Genomic DNA, 19,517 nt, shown 5'->3' on the forward strand with positions numbered 1-19,517 from the left:
GGCAATAGAAATTTACTGTGCATTAAAGTTTAAATAAATATATTTCATTTATAGAGGTTTCGCGACCAACGTTGAAGTACACTTCTATAGGGGATTGAAACATGAAAGTTCTGTATAATATATACTTATAGATAGATAGATACTCTTTATTGTTTCCTCCAAAAGATTACAATAGTAAACTTATTATAAATATAATACAATCTATACTTATAATAAATCTGTAGAGAGGTCAATTCTGTACATGAAATATATTTCCAAAATAACTATCAGGCGGTGATTAGTGATCGATACTGATGCCAAAAATGCAATCAGTAAAATTTTTGTCTGTCTGTCTGTATATTCGTTATAGAAACAAAAACTACTCGACGGATTTTAACGAAACTTGGTATAATTATTCTTCATACTCCTGGGCAAGTTATAGTATACTTTTCATCACGCTGCGATCAATATGAGCAGAGCGGTGAAGGGAAATGTTGGGGAAACGGGAGAAGTTACTCCATTTTTAAGCTTCCGTCGCGTGCGCAGCCTTAATGGCCACTTTTTAAAATGTAAAAATGTCCACCCGTGCGAAGCTGGGATGCGCCGCTAGTATAATAATGTAATATAAACTTAGTATAATAAAATCGACTGATGATTCATTGTTCTAAAAACCGGCACACACATACACCTCGGACCTAGCAATTAAACAAAAGAATAGGATCAACAAATGTGTTATAAATTCAGGGGGATTTGACTGACGATAGCCTGTTATGTGGATACAACGCTCTACACACTGAATATAATAGGCTTATTGCGGTATACTGGCTCCTAGAGATTAAAGGGAAGCGGTGAATTTATTAGGTTTGTAATTTTATTTTGTAGCAACAGACAACTAGGATAACGTTCTGTTATTTTTTTTACCTTTTTTTTTATGATATTTAAAATTGCAAATAAGCGGACAGCCTTTTTTTTTAATACAACTTAGAATGGCAAACAAGCCTGATGAAAAGTGGTAAACAATGGTAATGAAATCGTGGTAATGAACGAAGGCATACGTTAGATAGATAGATAGATAGATAGATAATTTATTTGCATTACTTACAGCACACAAATTATAACAGATACAGATATACATAAGAGGCGAGATAAGAGAAATAATAAAAAAAAAAATACATAAAGCTAAGTACAATTTTTCCTTTTGTGCGTGTGCCGTAACAATACAAAATGGTCACAACTCAGTTTATTTTGTGTTTTACTTTATGTTTCACTTTATAATCAGCATCATCACATCAGCTTTTAACTGTCCACTGTTGGACATAAGTCTCCTTATAGGGGATTTTGCCAGTAGTGGCCATGCTTTGTAGGCGGATTGACAACTGTAGTTAGGCTTTAGATGTTTAAAGAGGGACGCTGCTGCCCATCCCTTGCTCTCCTTTAGTTGCCTCTTACAACACCCACGAGAAAGGAAGGGGTGGCCTATTCTATGCCGGGACCACATGGAACACTTTATAATACGTTAGATTAATTAATGTAATTTATTATTTAAAATTTATGTCGGTATTCATTAATAGGGTCCCCAAAAAATATTTCTTCTCTTCAAAATTTTTTTTTATATTACTAAAAATAAAAAAAAAAATACCAACGGCACTACACAGTGTTTGCATGGCTGTGTTTCAGTTTGAAGGGTGGGATATGGCAGTGAATACATAATAATAAAGGTACAGATGAATAACACCCGAGTCCTCAGGAATGGCAAAGCAAGGTATCATGGGCGAAACAGTATACTCTGTTATGTCCAAATACTGCTCATGTCTATAAACGTTACCAATTCCTCGTCTTGCTTCCATAAAAAGAAAAGAGTAGACAGAAACTGCCTTAATGGCAAATACTTCGATTCAAACAGACCTCTCTTGCTTCCTCCAAATTCATTAATCTTTTCATACACGCTTGCTCGTTACGACTACCTTTAAATTAGCCCTTCTTCAGCACGTCTTCTATTTGGTCAATATACATCCGTCCAGGGAGCCCCCTACCGACATCTTAATTCATTCATGCTCGATAAAACTCTTTCGCAATTCTTCTTTCGTCTCTACACTCCAAATGGTTTAACTATTTTTTGTCACTACATCGTCTTTCAATCCACACTTCTCTAGAATCTAGAAATAGTGTAATTAACACTATTTCACACTCTATCTTTTAATGTAATACCCTTGAAATTCAGTATTTGGTTTAACATAAAAACTGCAGATCTGATGCATGGTTTAAATGAAGCTTATGCCCGTAATTGTTACTACCTACGAGTGTGTATAATACTAGCTGCCACAGTATCCTGGCAATCCGGCTATATTGCGATGATGCCTCGCAATACAGCGGTGTCAGACAGCGGAGCTGATGTGAATTATGCAGGATTATGTTATATGTTCAACACGAAAGATGAATGTTAATCTCTTAATGGCGACGCAATTGAGTTACTCGTGTTACGTCATGTCCTAATAATTCTGTTGACGAAACAAAACCTTGTTACGAGAGCTGGGTTTCCTCTACTCGGAAAATTTGTAATAATTTAACGTCAACACCAATTTGTAAAGTTATTTTATGAGAAAAACAGTCATGTTATGAGCAGAAATAATAGCCATGTTTTAAAGGAAGTGTAAAGTATAAAAGTGGATGTATTTAAAGAAAAGAGACGACAGTAGAAAAGGTGTATGGACTGTGTGAACGATGATATGCATAAAAGAGTTGTGAGCCCGGAAATGACAGCTGATTTGTAAAAGAAAAAGACATACTGCACCGATCCTAAATAAATAGGAAAAGGCAAGGCTATGATGATTTTGTGAGAAGAATGTATAGAGGAAGTCAGTCGAACGTTTAAGATATCTACCTCGAGAAAAAATCTTTATCATATAGAAGATTCTCTTACCTCTGTAATACTGAACTCCTGTGGTTCTTTTTCAAACTTAGAATAGCCAACTAGCTGACGGTCTACTGATGGAAAGCAGTAACAGTCGCCAATAAACAGAACAGAACAGAATTTAATGAATGTTCGTTGTTGTCCACAGGTATGGAAGTCCCCACCACTCCAGATCTCAGTCAGTGAAAGCAGCGAGGTCGCGGACTGGGGAGCGCCAACTCCTCGGCTTGCCTCAACAGAGGGCGCGAGTGGCTTCTATGCCAAATACGGGTGTCGAAGAGGAGTACTATAGACTTAGGCATTTTAGCATTACTGGTGAGTATGGGAGTCGAAGTGCTTTAGTAGTCTTTCCATTGGCAACAGCTAAAAATTTATCTTAAGGGTTAGAGGAGACAGCCCATCATCCTCTAATGTAACATCAGTAAATCTAATAACAGTAGAAAACAGATAGGACTGCATGTCTCATGCGACTTCTCATGTATTGCCACTTTTGAGAACTAAGGAGATTGTTCTGTCTACCCTTCAGACCGGATAAGGTTATATAGTATTACATATACAGAAAATCACTCAAAATTCGACTGTCATTAAAAACAATTATATGTATATTAGCAACCCGTCAGCAGGTCGTAAAACTAAAAACCAAATCTTTGTATAATATGGATAAAATCATATTACGCCGACCCCAAATGATTGGGATAAGGGTAGGAAGATTAGCAACATAGATAGATAGAAACTCGTTGTTCCCTCCGACGATGACTGAAAACGATGGCCGATCTTCTCGCTAAAAGCAATTTCATCGATATAATCTTCGACAAATAAATATAATGAAATCTTGTTCCATTTGGACAGGTAAAGGTGTAGTGAACCGCGGTGATTCACTTCGTTCTAGAAGATCACGTTCTAATACTTCTGTGGCATCCAGCGCGTCCAGTACCGAAGCCGTCACCAGAGCCTCAGCACCCTGCTCTCTAGCTTCATCAAGGTAATGAATGGATAAATCAGACATATCTTACTTCTATGGTTCTGTAAATGAAAATTAGTTTAATTACTTGCTTTTCTGAGGCAAAGTAAGTCGAGGGTTGGGCAAGCAGCAGTCCCTCCTAAAACCTCATCAAAACCTAACTGCGGTGGGGGGAAAGGGATTGTTAGCAATGGAGTTTAACAGCCCCATTGTTAGCAATATGCCCTATTAGGTCGATCTCCACGTGGTTCCCCTTGGAAACCATCGTGAACAATTCTTGTTGAATTCGTCACGATGGGCTAACTGACCTACTTCATCCTCACCTATCATCCTTCACTGGTGCCCCGCCGGTGTATACCGTATTCCATTTTCATCCATGAAAAAAAAACCTAACTGCGGTTGACAACCCTTGCAGCAAGCATGGCAATTAGTGGTAAACCCTTCTTTATGGGAGAGACTTGTGTTCAGTAATGAATAGTTAACGGTCAGCTAATGATGATGATAATGATAAAGCAGTTGCCAGCTTCCGTTCTCAATTTTTTGCTTTACGACATTGTATGGCAAACAAACTAACAGCCCATCTGATGAAAAGTGGCAACCATCGCCTATATGTATATCGCCTCTATATATACATGAATAGTACAATGGGCATCACGAATCGTAATCATATTTTATTTTTCATGCAACTATCGGAGACTTTTTTTTAATTATCTTTATATTAATCTCAATTTCGTGTATATTATAGTATATGTCATATATGTGTAAGTATATTTGTTATTCATATATATTTATTCGTTTATATATGTAATTTTAGTATGTATGTATATCAATAATTACTAGTACCGCATTCAAGTATTCTGACACTTGCCTATGGTTGACTGGGAGAGAATGCTTTTAGCATTAAGTCCGCTATGTATACATATTTGTACTAATGAATAAATAAAAAAAAATATCTCACCTTTTTCTTTTTTTGAGAAGACAAACAAACTTGCTCCCTGACAACATTAAGCATGGGTTCCGATAGGTGGTTAAAGATTTTCACCCAGTGGTTGCCTACCAATGTATAGCGTCGCCAAGACCGGCCCAGGAAACGATGACGTGATGATCTAAACGCATTTTAAAGGAACCGATTAGAGGTGCCACACAACAGGAAGTTTTAAAAGGAGATGGAAAGACTTTTGTACAGCAGTGGCTCGTCATTAGTTAATAATAAAAATAGATAATAGAAGAAATAACATTAAAATGGTACCAATATGGTAGTAAATTTTCATTTGTAAATCTGGTCAGAAAGGGGTTCCCCCTGGAAACCATCGTGGCTAATTCTAGTTGAATTCGTCAGGTTGGGCTAACTGACCTGCTTTCATCCTCATTCCTCAGTCATCTATCACTGGTGCCCCGCCATTATATACTGATAGCGCAGACGGGGTTATCATACCATTATCACGCATTAAAAAAAAAAAACTATTTGTATTTCATGGACGTACAAAATCAGAGGCTTGGCTAATAAAGAATCATTTTATTAAAAGTGACACTCTACAATTTGCTCCCTCAATCCGTATATATACATAACATCTGAACTTCCGATTGCGGTGCAAAGCTTTTAATGTCAAAGGAAATGGGGGACTGAGCCCTTATTCATAAAAACGTCAAACACCTTAATAACCTATAAGTTATTGAAGTGTTACCTTCGAGGCTAATTCTTAATTTAGAAGTAACAAGATACTGTAATAGTTAAAATACAGATTTGTGGGTGGATTCAGTTTAAGTAATATAAAAATGAGCAGGTTATGGACCATGGGACTACACCATGGGATTCTTCATACAAGTTTAAAGAAGTTCCTTCAGGGTCGGCAATGCTCCTGGCATTGCAGGGGTTCATAGGCTACGGTAACCGCTTACAATCAAGTGAGCTGTATGCTTATTTACCACTCCAGTAGTATAAAAAAAGGATCTTAATTCATCTGTAGGGACCATTTCTGAGCAGTTTTTTTTTTTTAACGGGTGAAAATGGTATGGTAACCCCGCCTGCGCTATCAGTATATAATGGCGGGGCACCAGTGATAGATGACTGAGGAATGAGGATGAAAGCAGGTCAGTTAGCCCAACCTGACGAATTCAACTAGAATTAGCCACGATGGTTTCCAGGGGGAACCCCTACGCTGGCGGAGCACCAGTGAAGGGTGATAGATGAGAATGAAAACAGGCCAGTTAGCCCATCATGATGAATTCATCTGGAATTAATCATGATAGTTTCCAAGGGGAACCGCGAGAAGGTCGACCTGGTTGGGTATATTGCTAGCAATGGGATTCTCAGTCTCCATTACTAACAATCCCTTTCCCCCCCCGGATGGCCTATTCTACGCCGGAACCGCACGGGCAAATCTAAATATACACTGTGCATTATTTTCTATTATAACACGACGTGGGCGATAGATCAATAGAATAGAAAACAGTTGCCGAAATGTAATTTACGGATTCAAAGAAACATTCGCCTCTCCATAAAGTATCAATTTGACTGTTACACTGGACTTCGACGCCGAAAGTCTTGTCCAATAGTTGACAGCTGTCAAACGCACCGTGCTATAGCGCGCAGAACAATTGAAGCAAGTTACATAGAAAATAGCCACGTGACGTACATAAGAGAGAGTTATTTTTATATAGTTTTTTTTTTATATTAAACTAAATTTGGATCTGCTACTTAGTAGTAGTAGAAACATTAATGAAAAAAATAACTTCTCTATGACTTCTATCGAGATTTTTTTATGCAATTTAAAACGGCAAACATAGACCGTCGCCTATAGACATGAGCAGTACCATGGACATAACAGAGTATACTGTTTCGCCCATGATACCCCCTATGCGTTACCATTCCTGAGGACTAAGTCGTTTTTTTTTTATTTTAATGGGTGATAATGGAATGGTAACCCTGCCTGCGCTATCGGTGTACACTGGCGGGGCACCAGTGAGGGATGATAAAGCAAGTCAATTAGCTCATCGTGACGAATTCAACAATAAATTAGTCAAGGTGGTTTCCAGGGGAAACCGCGTGGAGGTCGACCTGATAGAGTCTAACCTCCCCATTACTAACAATCCCTTCCCCCAGAGTATACTGTTTCGCCCATGACACCCCCATGCGTTACCATTCCTAAGAACTCAGATGTTATTCCTCTGTACATTGTAAATTCACTACCATATCCCAGACTCCAAACTGAAACACAGCCATGCAAACACAACTACTTCAAGGTAGACTACACTGCGTTTGCCCGTATGGGGTCGCCACTTAAGAATCTTTCTTCCCTATTGGTTGTCCGTTCATCGAGCTATCTGATCAGCCCATTGCCACTTCAGCCTGCTTATCCTTCGAGCTATGTCGGCGACTGCTGATCATACGCCTCCCCTTTTAGGGGGTTTTGCCGGTCTTGTCACCACGGTTGACAGACGGGTTAGTTTGGTGATGTTTTAAGAGAAACGTTGCTGCCGATCCCTCGACCACGAATTTCCCTTAGATTTACACCTACGGGAAAGGAAGGGATGGCCCATGTTATGCATGGACCACACAGCATATTTATTGTATAAAATATCAATTAATAAGGTAATACTATTACTACATTATTACTACATTATTATTACATTATTTATACAAAATTATTTATATTTCAGAGACTCCTCGGCGGGATTGAGTGCTTATAGAGTGTTGGTGCTGGGCGCTCCGGGAGTCGGCAAGTCCAGTCTGGTGGGGCAATTCATGACGTCGGAGTACTTGCACGCGTATGACACTAGTATAGGTGAGAAAACTATATTACATATATATATATATATATATATATCTGTCACGCCTGTCTCCCATTAGGGTAGGCAGAAACAATGGAACCAAAGAAAACTATATTCTTTAATCTATATTTTTACCAGAGGGACACTTTGTACAAAAGTTGTTTGCTTGGGTACCTCTGTCCCATTCATGTTTCAACCGTAAAGCAGTTGTGTTTGCATGGCTGTGTTTCGGTTTGAAAGGTGGGATATAGCATGAATTTACAGGATACAGAGGAATAACACCTAAATCCTCAGGAATTGCAACGCATGGGGGGTATCATGGGCGTAACAATATACTCTGTTATGTCCATAGTACTGCTCATGTCTATAGGCGACGGTTACCACTTTCCATCAGGTGGGCCGTCAGCTTGTTTGCTATTTAAGTTGTATAAAAAAACTGTAAAGGTCGCATGTCTGTACATAGAAAAAAAAAAAACGAATCACGGGGATGTTAGAAGTGGAATAGAACTCATCTAGATTTTTTTTTCAAATTTTTTGTTTCTGTCTGATTGTATTTTTGTACGGGCTAATCTCCGAAACTGTTGGACCGATTTAATTGAATTTTTGCATGATGATACCTTACATCCCCGGTCAATATATACTTGAAAATAAAAGATTTATTATTATTATTTGTATTATGTCTTTAGGTGACGGTTACCACTTCCCATCAGATGGGCCGTCAGCTTGTTTGCCATTCTAAGTTGTATAAAAAAAAATCGCTGTAACCCACACCACTGGGTCAAAAATCTTCACTTAAAAATATATGCTCTTGTGTTCGTTCTATGGTAATTATATCTATATAAGCAGTAGGTACTGTTATTTTAAATTATATTTCTTCATACAAACATTACAATAGATAGAAATGCAAATGTAAAACGTTCGATATGATAGGTACATGTACTAATTGTCGGTCGTGCATATTTTATAAAGGGTCTAATAAATTCATGGCAACTCAGAACTCTGTGAGGTGGCAATATCATTAATTCACAATATTATTACACGAAATCGCTCAGCAATTGTTAATTACATTTGTTTTATAGTGCTATGGTGGCAAACAAGCATACGGTAAACGGAGTTACAGTAGCCTATAGGCTGCAACATCAGGGAATTGGCGACTCTTAAGAAATTTTTATACGCTCTTTTTGAAGGATTACGCGCGTCTCTAGGCTGAGTATGGATTCCCTACTGTTGGCGAGCGGTGCGATGGTGAAAGGTGGATGTAGGCATCTTATAGAAGAGTTCTTCAAAGCATAATTCGTTATACAGGCGTTAAAAAATTACATAAAGGGTTGACAACGTGCACGTGATAATCCTAGTGTTGCAGGCGCCTATAGGCTACAGTGACCGTTTACCATCAGACGGGCTGTATGCTTGTCTGCAAAAAAAGAACATATAGAAAAATATATTGTAATCTATACTTATATAAGATTATGTCTTAAGGAAAACCGACTTCAATTGTGGGAAAACCGGTTATTTTTATTCCAAAACTAAACTAATATACCGATTTATATAACTCTTTATGGCACCAATCTGTAAGTAGATTCTTTCAAATAAAAAAGGAATTTCTGAATCGATTTACAACTGGCGGAAACTCCTTCTTTTTAAAGTCAGTTGATTTTTTTACTCAACTGTGGAAAAATATTTTTTTTATGTAATTTTTTTTATGTACTTGTTCTTGATATTTATAACACGTAGATGTTTTTTTTTGATGGGTGAAAATGGTATGGTAACCCCGCCTGCGCTAACGGGATACGCTGGCGGAGCACCAGTGAAGGGTTATAGATGAGAATGAAAACAGGCCAGTTAGCCCATCATGATGAATTCGTCAAGAATTAACCATGATAGTTTCCAGGGGGAACCGCGAGGAGGTCGACCTGGTTGGGTATATTGCTAGCAATGGGATTCTCAGTCACCATTATTAACAATCCCCTTACCCTCAACACGTAGATGTTAGGTGTGTATATAATAGATAGACTATATTTTTTACATATTTGTATATAATATATATATAAAATTTTGTATATAATCTAACTGATGTGATTTAAAATAACGTTTCCACTATCGAATTATAAAATATTATTATTATATATATATATATATATATATATATATATATATATATATATATATATATATATATATATATATATATATATATAATTTAATTAAAAAAAATCAAATTATAATCTGTACTTATAACGTCGTTTGTCCTGACTAATTATCGCAGAAAGCTAAAATTTAAAACTAAAGTAAAAAATAAAAACAATGTAAAAATAAATTTGTTAGTATTTTACTTTTTAAACTAAGGTTTAGTTTATTCACGTAAGCATTCGCAACGAATTTTTGAAAATTTTTATAAAACGGAACGCGACTAGTTTTTTAAATAAATTTGCCAATGTTTCCTTTATAACTGCTAAGACTGCTCGGTGTCATGTTTCGCTCGACTTGTTTGGACTTTTTTTATGTCTTCATCAGTTGTTATCCAACTCCGAAGTACCACCTTGTATTGGAGGGGAGTTCGCTTTATTTATATTTCCTGCTTTGGTTTTTATTTGATATCTGCAATCAAGAAGTTTTCATCGAACGTAAAATTATACCAATTCGTTTATTTACACCGGAATATTTCCGTCTTATAAATATATCTAATTTAATTTTTTATTTTTAAACAAAGAAGAATTTTATCTGAAAGTCTTTTCTGGAGGACATTTTGCTCTTTGCGACATAACATCCCGCTATATCTAATTTAGATATATGATTTTGAAATTAATTTAATGAAACCAGAATAATATTAAGTTATATAGCCTGTTATTTTTTTATGCAACTTATAATGGTAAACAAGCTGACGGCCCACCTGATGGTAAATGTTACCGTAGCCTATGAACAGCTGCAATACCAGAGGTATTACGCGCGCGTCGCCGACCCTGAAGAAACCCGGATTTGCGATTTGTAGAGCATTAATCGCTGATCCGGCGTGAAGTAATGCTTCGCTCTATTGAGCACATCGAGTTTTTTGGATGCCAGCTTCACCTTATCTTCGAGGTGGCCACGGAATTGTACATCACTAGAGAGATGTCGACACCAAGGATCCCAATATTTCAACTAAAATCACTATATTTTATTTTATTTCATTTCACTAGGTACACATTACAGAGTATTAACAATGTTATGTTAATATATACAGTACAATAATATTTTCTAACGTTACAGACGACGAGTCCGGCGAGAGATCAGTATGTGTTCTGCTAGCTGGCGAAGAGTCCGAAATTACGTTTCTGGACTCGCCGCCGGATCATATCATTGTAAGTATTCTAGTTTACCAACTGTATTCCACGACTTCTCCCGTAGTCGTATCGTGATGGCCTGTACTCGTATTCTGTCATATTTATTTATTAAATACAATAAATTTACAATAGCGAGTACATTGGACCCCGCACTAGGCGAACCTGTATCGCGGGAGTCCATAAAAGGATACCAAGACACGGTGATTTACAAATATAAATTACATTACATTACATTACATTACATTACATTCCATTCCATTCCATTACATTCCATTACATCCCATTCCATCCCACTCCATCCCACTCCATCCCATTCCATCCCATTCCATCCCATTCCATCCCATTCCATCCCACTCCATCCCACTCCATCCCACTCCATCCCACTCCATCCCACTCCACCCACGCCATCCCACGCCACCCCACGCCACCCCATCCCATCCCATCCCATCCCATCCCATCCCATCCCATCCCATCCCATCCCATCCCATCCCATCCCATCCCATCCCATCCCATCCCATCCCATCCCATCCCATCCCATCCCATCCCATCCCATCCCATCCCATCCAATCCCATCCCATCCCATCCCATCCCATCCCATCCCATCCCATCCCATCCCATCCCATCCCATCCCATCCCATCCCATCCCATCCCATCCCATCCCATCCCATCCCATCCCATCCCATCCCATCCCATCCCATCCCATCCCATCCCATCCCATCCCATCCCATCCCATCCCATCCCATCCCATCCCATCCCATCCCATCCCATCCCATCCCATCCCATCCCATCCCATCCCATCCCATCCCATCCCATCCCATCCCATCCCATCCCATCCCAGACCATCCCATGCGATCCGATCCCAGCCCATACCATCCCATCCCATCCCATCACATCCCATCCCATCCCATCCCATCCCATCCCATCCCATCCCATCCCATCCCATCCCATCCCATCCCATCCCATCTCATCTCATTTCATTATATTTCATTACATTACATTACATTGTTCGTTATGAAGATGCCGTGTTAAGAGAGAGAACAAAATTACAATCTAAGTTTGATATTAGCTATGGAAGGTTGTGGAACTTCTGGCAGCAATAGTGGTGGCCAACCTTCAAGTATTGGCAATCACATACATACTAATGCCAGCGGAATTAAACAAAACAATTCAATTCAAATATCCAGTGGAATATGGTTGTTAAATTACAAAGTATAGAGCAAGTTGTCACCGTCGCCTATGCTTGTGTTTGCATGGCTGTGTTGTCTGTGCATTCTATTTAAAGGGTGAGATATGGCTGTGAATTTACAGGGTACAGAGGAATAACACCTGAGTACTCAGGAATGGCAACGCATGCGGGGTATCATGGGCGAAACAGTATACTCTGTTATGTCCATGGTACTGCTCATGTTTATAGGCGACGGTTACAACTTCCCATCTGGTGACCCGCCAGTTTGTTTGCCATTCTAAGTTGCATAAAAAAGAAGTTACCATAGTCGCCTCTTACGACACCCACGAGAAAGGAAGGCATGGCCTGTTCTATAGACATATGAGACACATGGCGAAAGATAAATATCCGTCGTGTCATCCACTAATCCTAATTGATTTTCCTGCCCACTCTTCTTTGTAAATCTCATCTTAATTACCTGTAAAATCTCTTAACGATTACAGTACAGTTTGTCTTGCAAACGATCTATATTCCGTAGAAAGGCTCTTGAGAACGTCTGCATCGAAGCTTATCCAAGTGCCCAATTGTTTGATAATTTCTTACTTACTTACTTAGTTTTTACTGCTACTTATATTTACTTATAGTATGGATAAAAGAATAATGTAGACTTATTTTATAAGCGAGGTAAATATTAGATTATGTGTTTGTTATTTATAAGGTTTAAACTAAAAAAATACTTGACTGTTTTTAAATAGTTTTTCACCTTTAAAAAACCACATTATCGAATGTAAGAACTGGTGTTTTATTTTTAAAAAATGAGCAAAATAGAAGCGGGTCACTGTAATATCATAAATATAAACCTTTCATATGTGGTCCTGGCATAAAATAGACCATCTCTTCATTTTCTGTGAATTTTTGTTTTTTTTTATACAACTTAGAATGGCAAACAAGCTGACGGGTCACCTGATGGGAAGTTGTAACCATCGCCTATAGACATGAGCAGTACCATGGACATAACAGAGTATACTGTTTCGCCCATGATATCCCCCATGCGTTGCCATTCCTGTGGACTCGGGTGTTATTCTTCCGTACCCAGTAAATTCACGCCATATCCCACCCTTCAAACCGAAACACAGTCATGCAAACACAACTGCTTTACGGTTGAAACACGAATGGGTCAGAGGTACCCAAGCAATCGACTTTTGTACAAAGTCTCCCTCTGTAAAGTGTCGTAAAAGGCGACTAAAGGTGCTTAGTAGTAGAGGAGTGGGCAACAGCCTCCTTCTTAAAACATCTCTAAAGTCTAACTGCTGCCGCTGCTACACATAATGGTAGCTTTTACCATTAGATTCCCTTAGTTGCTTTTACGACATCCACGAGAAAGAAAGGGGTGGTCCACTCTATGCCAGGACTTATACAACGAATTTTATATATATTTAGCATTAATAGACATATTTTAAACGATTTTATTTAGCTCGACCTGTACGGTATTTATTTATTTGGGTCAAAATTAGAAATTGGAATTTAAGCACCTTCCCGTTGTCAGATTGATCTGAAATTTGGTACACACATTTAATTTAGATGACAATACAATATAATAAAATCAATAACATTATAAATCTAAGATGGCCGCCGATACAAAATGGCGGATTACATATTTTTCCTTAACCCCCGCAATATGGGTATCAAATGAAAGGGCTACACTAGTAAAACACGACGATTATGTCAAAATTTAAAATTCAAGATGGACGCCGTTCCAATATGGCGGACTAGGTACATATTTTTCCACAACCACCACAATATGGGTATCAAATAATAGGACTACACTGAGACACCCAGACACTAGACACTCGGACACTAGACACTCAGACGCTAGACCCTCAGACACTAGACACTCAGACACTCAGACCCTAGACACACAGACACTAGACACTCGGATACAAGACACTCAGACACTAGACACTCGGACACTAGACACTCAGACACTAGACACTCGACACTCGACACTCGACACTCGACACTCAGACACTAAACACCAGACACAAGACACTCAGATACTCGACACTCAGACACTAGACACTAGACACTCGTCACTAGACACTCGACACTCGGCACTCGACACTCGACACTCGACACTCAGACACTAAACACTAGACACTCAGACACTAGACACTCAGACACTAGACACTCAGACACTAGACACTCAGACACTCGACACTCAGACACTAGACACTCGATACTCGACACTCGACACTCGGATACTAAACACTAGACACTAGACACTCAGACATCCAGACACTAGACACTCAAACACTGGACACTCGGATACAAGACACTCAGACACTAGACTCTCAAACACTTGACACTCAGACACCCAGACACTAGACACTCTGACACTCGACACTCGACACTCAGACACTAAACACCAGACACTAGACACTTAGACACTCGACACTCGACGTCACTCGACACTCGACACTCGACACTCGACATTCGACACTCGACACTCGACACCCGACACTCGACACTTGACACTCGACACTCAGACACTAAACACTAGACACTAGACACTAGACACTCAGACACTCGACACTCAGACACTAGACACTCGACACTCGACACTCGACACTCGACACTCGACACTCAAATACTAAACACTAGACACTAGACACTCCGACACTCGGATATAAGACACTCAGACACTAGACTCTCAGACACTTGACACTCAGACACCCAGACACTAGACACTCAGACACTAGACACTCAGACACTAGACACTCAGACACTAGACACTCTCGACACTCGACACTTGACACTCGACACTCGACACTAGACACTCAGACGCTAGACCCTCAGACACTAGACACTCAGACACTCAGACCTTAGACACACAGACACTAGACACTCGGATACAAGACACTCAGACACTAGACACTCGGACACTAGACACTCAGACACTAGACACTCGACACTCGACACTCGACACCCGACACTCGACACTCGACACTCGACACTCGACACTCAGACACTAAACAGTAGACACTAGACACTAGACACTCAGACACTCGACACTCAGACACTAGACACTCGACACTCGACACTCGACACTCGACACTCAAATACTAAACACTAGACACTAGACACTCCGACACTCGGATATAAGACACACAGACACTAGACTCTCAGACACTTGACACTCAGACACCTAGACACTAGACACTCATACACTAGAGACTCAGACACTAGACAGTCGAAACTCGACACTCGACACTTGACACTCGACACTCGACACTCGACACTTAGACACAAGACACTCGACACTCGACACTTAGACACAAGACACTCAGACACTCGACACTCAGACACTAGACGCTAGACACTCGTCACTAGACACTCGACACTCGACACTCGACACTCGACACTCGACACTCGACACTCGACACTCGACACTCGACACTCGACACTCGACACTCGACACTCGACACTCGACACTCAAATACTAAACACTAGACACTAGACACTCCGATACTCGGATATAAGACACTCAGACACTAGACTCTCAGACACTTGACACTCAGACACCCAGACACTAGACACTCAGACACTAGACACTCGAAACTCGACACTTGACACTCGACACTCGACACTCGACACTCGACACTTAGACACTAGACACTCAGACACCCAGACACTAGACACTCAGACACTAGACACTCGGATACAAGACACTCAGACACTAGACTCTCAGACACTTGACACTCAGACACCCAGACGTTAGACACTCAGACACTAGACACTCGACACTCAACACTCGACACTTGACACTCGACACTCGACACTCGACACTCGACACTCGACACTCGACACTCGACACTCGACACTCGACACTCGACACTCGACACTTAGACACTAGACACTCAGACACCCAGACACTAGACACTCAGACACTAGACCCTCGGATACAAGACACTCAGACACTAGACTCTCAGACACTTGACACTCAGACACCCAGACACTAGACACTCTGACACTAGACACTCGACACTCGACACTCGATACTCGACACTCGACACTCGACACTTGACACTCGACACTCGACACTCGACACTCGACACTCGACACTCGACACTCAGACACTCAGACACTAGACACTCAGACACTCGACACTCGACGTCACTCGACACTCGACACTCGACACTCAAATACTAAACACTAGACACTAGACACTCCGACACTCGGATATAAGACACTCAGACACTAGACTCTCAGACACTTGACACTCAGACACCCAGACACTAGACACTCAGACACTAGACACTCGAAACTCGACACTTGACACTCGACACTCGACACTCGACACTCGACACTCGACACTCGACACTCGACACTCGACACTCGACACTCGACACTTAGACACTAGACACTCAGACACCCAGACACTAGACACTCAGACACTAGACACTCGGATACAAGACACTCAGACACGAGACTCTCAGACACTTGACACTCTGACACCCAGACGTTAGACACTCAGACACTAGACACTCGACACTCGACACTTAGACACTAGACACTCAGACACTCAGACACCCAGACACTAGACACTCTGACACTAGACACTCGACACTCGATACTCGACACTCGACACTCGACACTCGACACTCGACACTCGACACTCAGACACTCAGACACTAGACACTCAGACACTCGACACTCGACGTCACTCGACACTCGACACTCGACACTCAAATACTAAACACTAGACACTAGACACTCCGACACTCGGATATAAGACACTCAGACACTAGACTCTCAGACACTTGACACTCAGACACCCAGACACTAGACACTCAGACACTAGACACTCGAAACTCGACACTTGACACTCGACACTTGACACTCGACACTCGACACTCGACACTCGACACTCGACACTCGACACTCGACACTCGACACTCGACACTTAGACACTAGACACTAGACACTCAGACACCCAGACACTAGACACTCAGACACTAGACACTCGGATACAAGACACTCAGACACTAGACTCTCAGACACTTGACACTCTGACACCCAGACGTTAGACACTCAGACACTAGACACTCGACACTCAACACTCGACACTTGACATTCGACACTCGACACTCGACACTCGACACTTAGACACTAGACACTCAGACACCCAGACACTAGACACTCAGACACTAGACCCTCGGATACAAGACACTCAGACACTAGACTCTCAGACACTTGACACTCAGACACCCAGACACTAGACACTCTGACACTAGACACTCGACACTCGATACTCGACACTCGACACTCGACACTTGACACTCGACACTCGACACTCGACACTCGACACTCAGACACTCGACACTAGACACTCAGACACTCAGACACTCAGACACTCAGACACTCAGACACTAGACACTCAGACACTAGACACTCAGACACTAGACACTCAGACACTAGACACTAGACACTAGACACTCGACACTCGACACTCGACAGTCGACACTCGACACTCGACACTCAGACACTAAACACTAGACACTAGACACTAGACACTAGACACTCAGACACTCGACACTCAGACACTAGACACTCGACACTCGACACTCAGATACTAAACACTAGACACTAAACACTCAGACACCCAGACACTAGACACTCAGACACTGGACACTCGGATACAAGACACTCAGACACTAGACTCTCAGACACTTGACACTCAGACACCTTTTTGGCCTCAGTTCCGTCGAACCCAAATGTACGAAACAGATATATCATCAGTTTTAATTGACTTTGGCACAGACGGCATGCACGTTATTTACCCTAAAGCCATACAGTTTCCAGCAAAATTCAATTATGGTACGGCTGAAAAAAGGATGTTGCCCTTAGTTTTGTCATGAGCATTCACCGTCCATAAAATGCAGGGCAGCACCGTCGACCATGCAGTACTATATTTGGGCTCAAAATGGTTTGAGGAAGGACAAGCATACGTGGCTCTAAGTCGAGTCAAGTTTCTGGAAGGGCTATGTATTGAGGAATTAGATTGTACTAAATTATCAGGTAAGAAACCATGTAATAATGATGCACTGAATGAATTAAATAAAATGAGGAATATTCGGTAAACAATTTCACTAAATACTAAAAACAAGAAAATAAAAATCGGTAAAAAAACTTTTAAGTTAAACGGTTTTATTTTATGTGCACTGAAAACTACAAAATAAATAAATAGTTACTTACCTATCAACCTACGTAGGTGATCTCGGTCATTAATATCTCTGATAGTAGTGGTTGTCATAACATGAACCATGTCAGCGGCCGAAAGGCAGTTCATGAGAGAACACTAACACCAGGGTTTGCTTGGTAGGTAAACTAAGCAGCCCGCACTATAACAAGTAGGTATTTTGACCTTCTAGTTCAGAAATATTTTAGTACTAGGCAGAATAGCTTTTAGGCATATTAGACTAAAATAAAAACGTGGGGCCCATTAACTATTTCTGTATTACTTTCTACTATACTAAGTGTGGATTGCATCGACTTATTATAATCGTCATCATCATCATCCTAGCGGTTTATCCCGGTCGCATCCGAAACCTCATAGCTCCGGAGTCCAGGGTCCGCTGAATCGACTTACTATAATCGTAACTGGAGGTTTTGACCATCAATAACCAGCCGTTACGGCTTCACCAGCGAACGCCGAGCTCATGATCTACCAAAGTATAAGATATGCTCTGCTATAGGTATGATTTCAGAGGGGCCCCACGTTTTTATTTTAGTCTAATATGCCTAAAAGCTATTCTGCCTAGTACTAAAATATTTCTGAACTAGAAGGTCAAAATACCTACTTGTTATAGTGCGGGCTGCTTAGTTTACCTACCAAGCAAACCCTGGTGTTAGTGTTCTCTCATGAACTGCCTTTCGGCCGCTGACATGGTTCATGTTATGACAACCACTACCATCAGAGATATTAATGACCGAGATCACCTACGTAGGTTGATAGGTAAGTAACTATTTATTTATTTTGTAGTTTTCAGTGCACATAAAATAAAACCGTTTAACTTAAAAGTTTTTTTACCGATTTTTATTTATAATACTTTTGGGTTATAAAAGTGTCATTTTTAGACATAATTATTTTTTTTTTAATAATATATAGACATATAATTATATAGACAGAGCATCGAGCCTCAAAAACGGGTCAACTTTTTGTCAGCTAATTGTCAAATTAGCTGACTCGTTTTTTTATCAGTATTTCATATTTATTAAATAATACGTCAACATACATTTTATGTGTAAATATAAAATGTATGTTGACGTATTATTTAATAAATAAAATTAGTGTTTAAGCATTAAAAAGATGTAGAATTTCTAAGACAAAATAAATATGCTTAGAAGTTA

At 40.3% G+C, this 19,517-nt stretch overlaps 1 protein-coding gene across 5 annotated transcripts in view; it reads left to right on the top strand.

Moving 5' to 3' along the window:
• Positions 1-19,517, top strand: part of LOC113511170 (uncharacterized) — a 244,882-nt gene that overhangs the window by 217,327 nt on the left and 8,038 nt on the right. For all 5 annotated transcript variants that reach the window (XM_031912233.2, XM_052899690.1, XM_052899689.1 and 2 more), the window contains 4 exons: positions 3,039-3,205; positions 3,740-3,872; positions 7,512-7,636; positions 10,869-10,960. In XM_031912233.2, coding sequence (XP_031768093.2) covers positions 3,039-3,205; positions 3,740-3,872; positions 7,512-7,636; positions 10,869-10,960 — 517 coding nt within the window. The remainder of the gene's footprint in view (positions 1-3,038; positions 3,206-3,739; positions 3,873-7,511; positions 7,637-10,868; positions 10,961-19,517) is intronic.

Source organism: Galleria mellonella, unplaced genomic scaffold (genome assembly GCF_026898425.1).
Source record: "Galleria mellonella isolate WM207_F2 unplaced genomic scaffold, CSIRO_AGI_GalMel_v1 utg625, whole genome shotgun sequence".
Classification (NCBI taxonomy): Eukaryota; Metazoa; Arthropoda; class Insecta; order Lepidoptera; family Pyralidae; genus Galleria; species Galleria mellonella.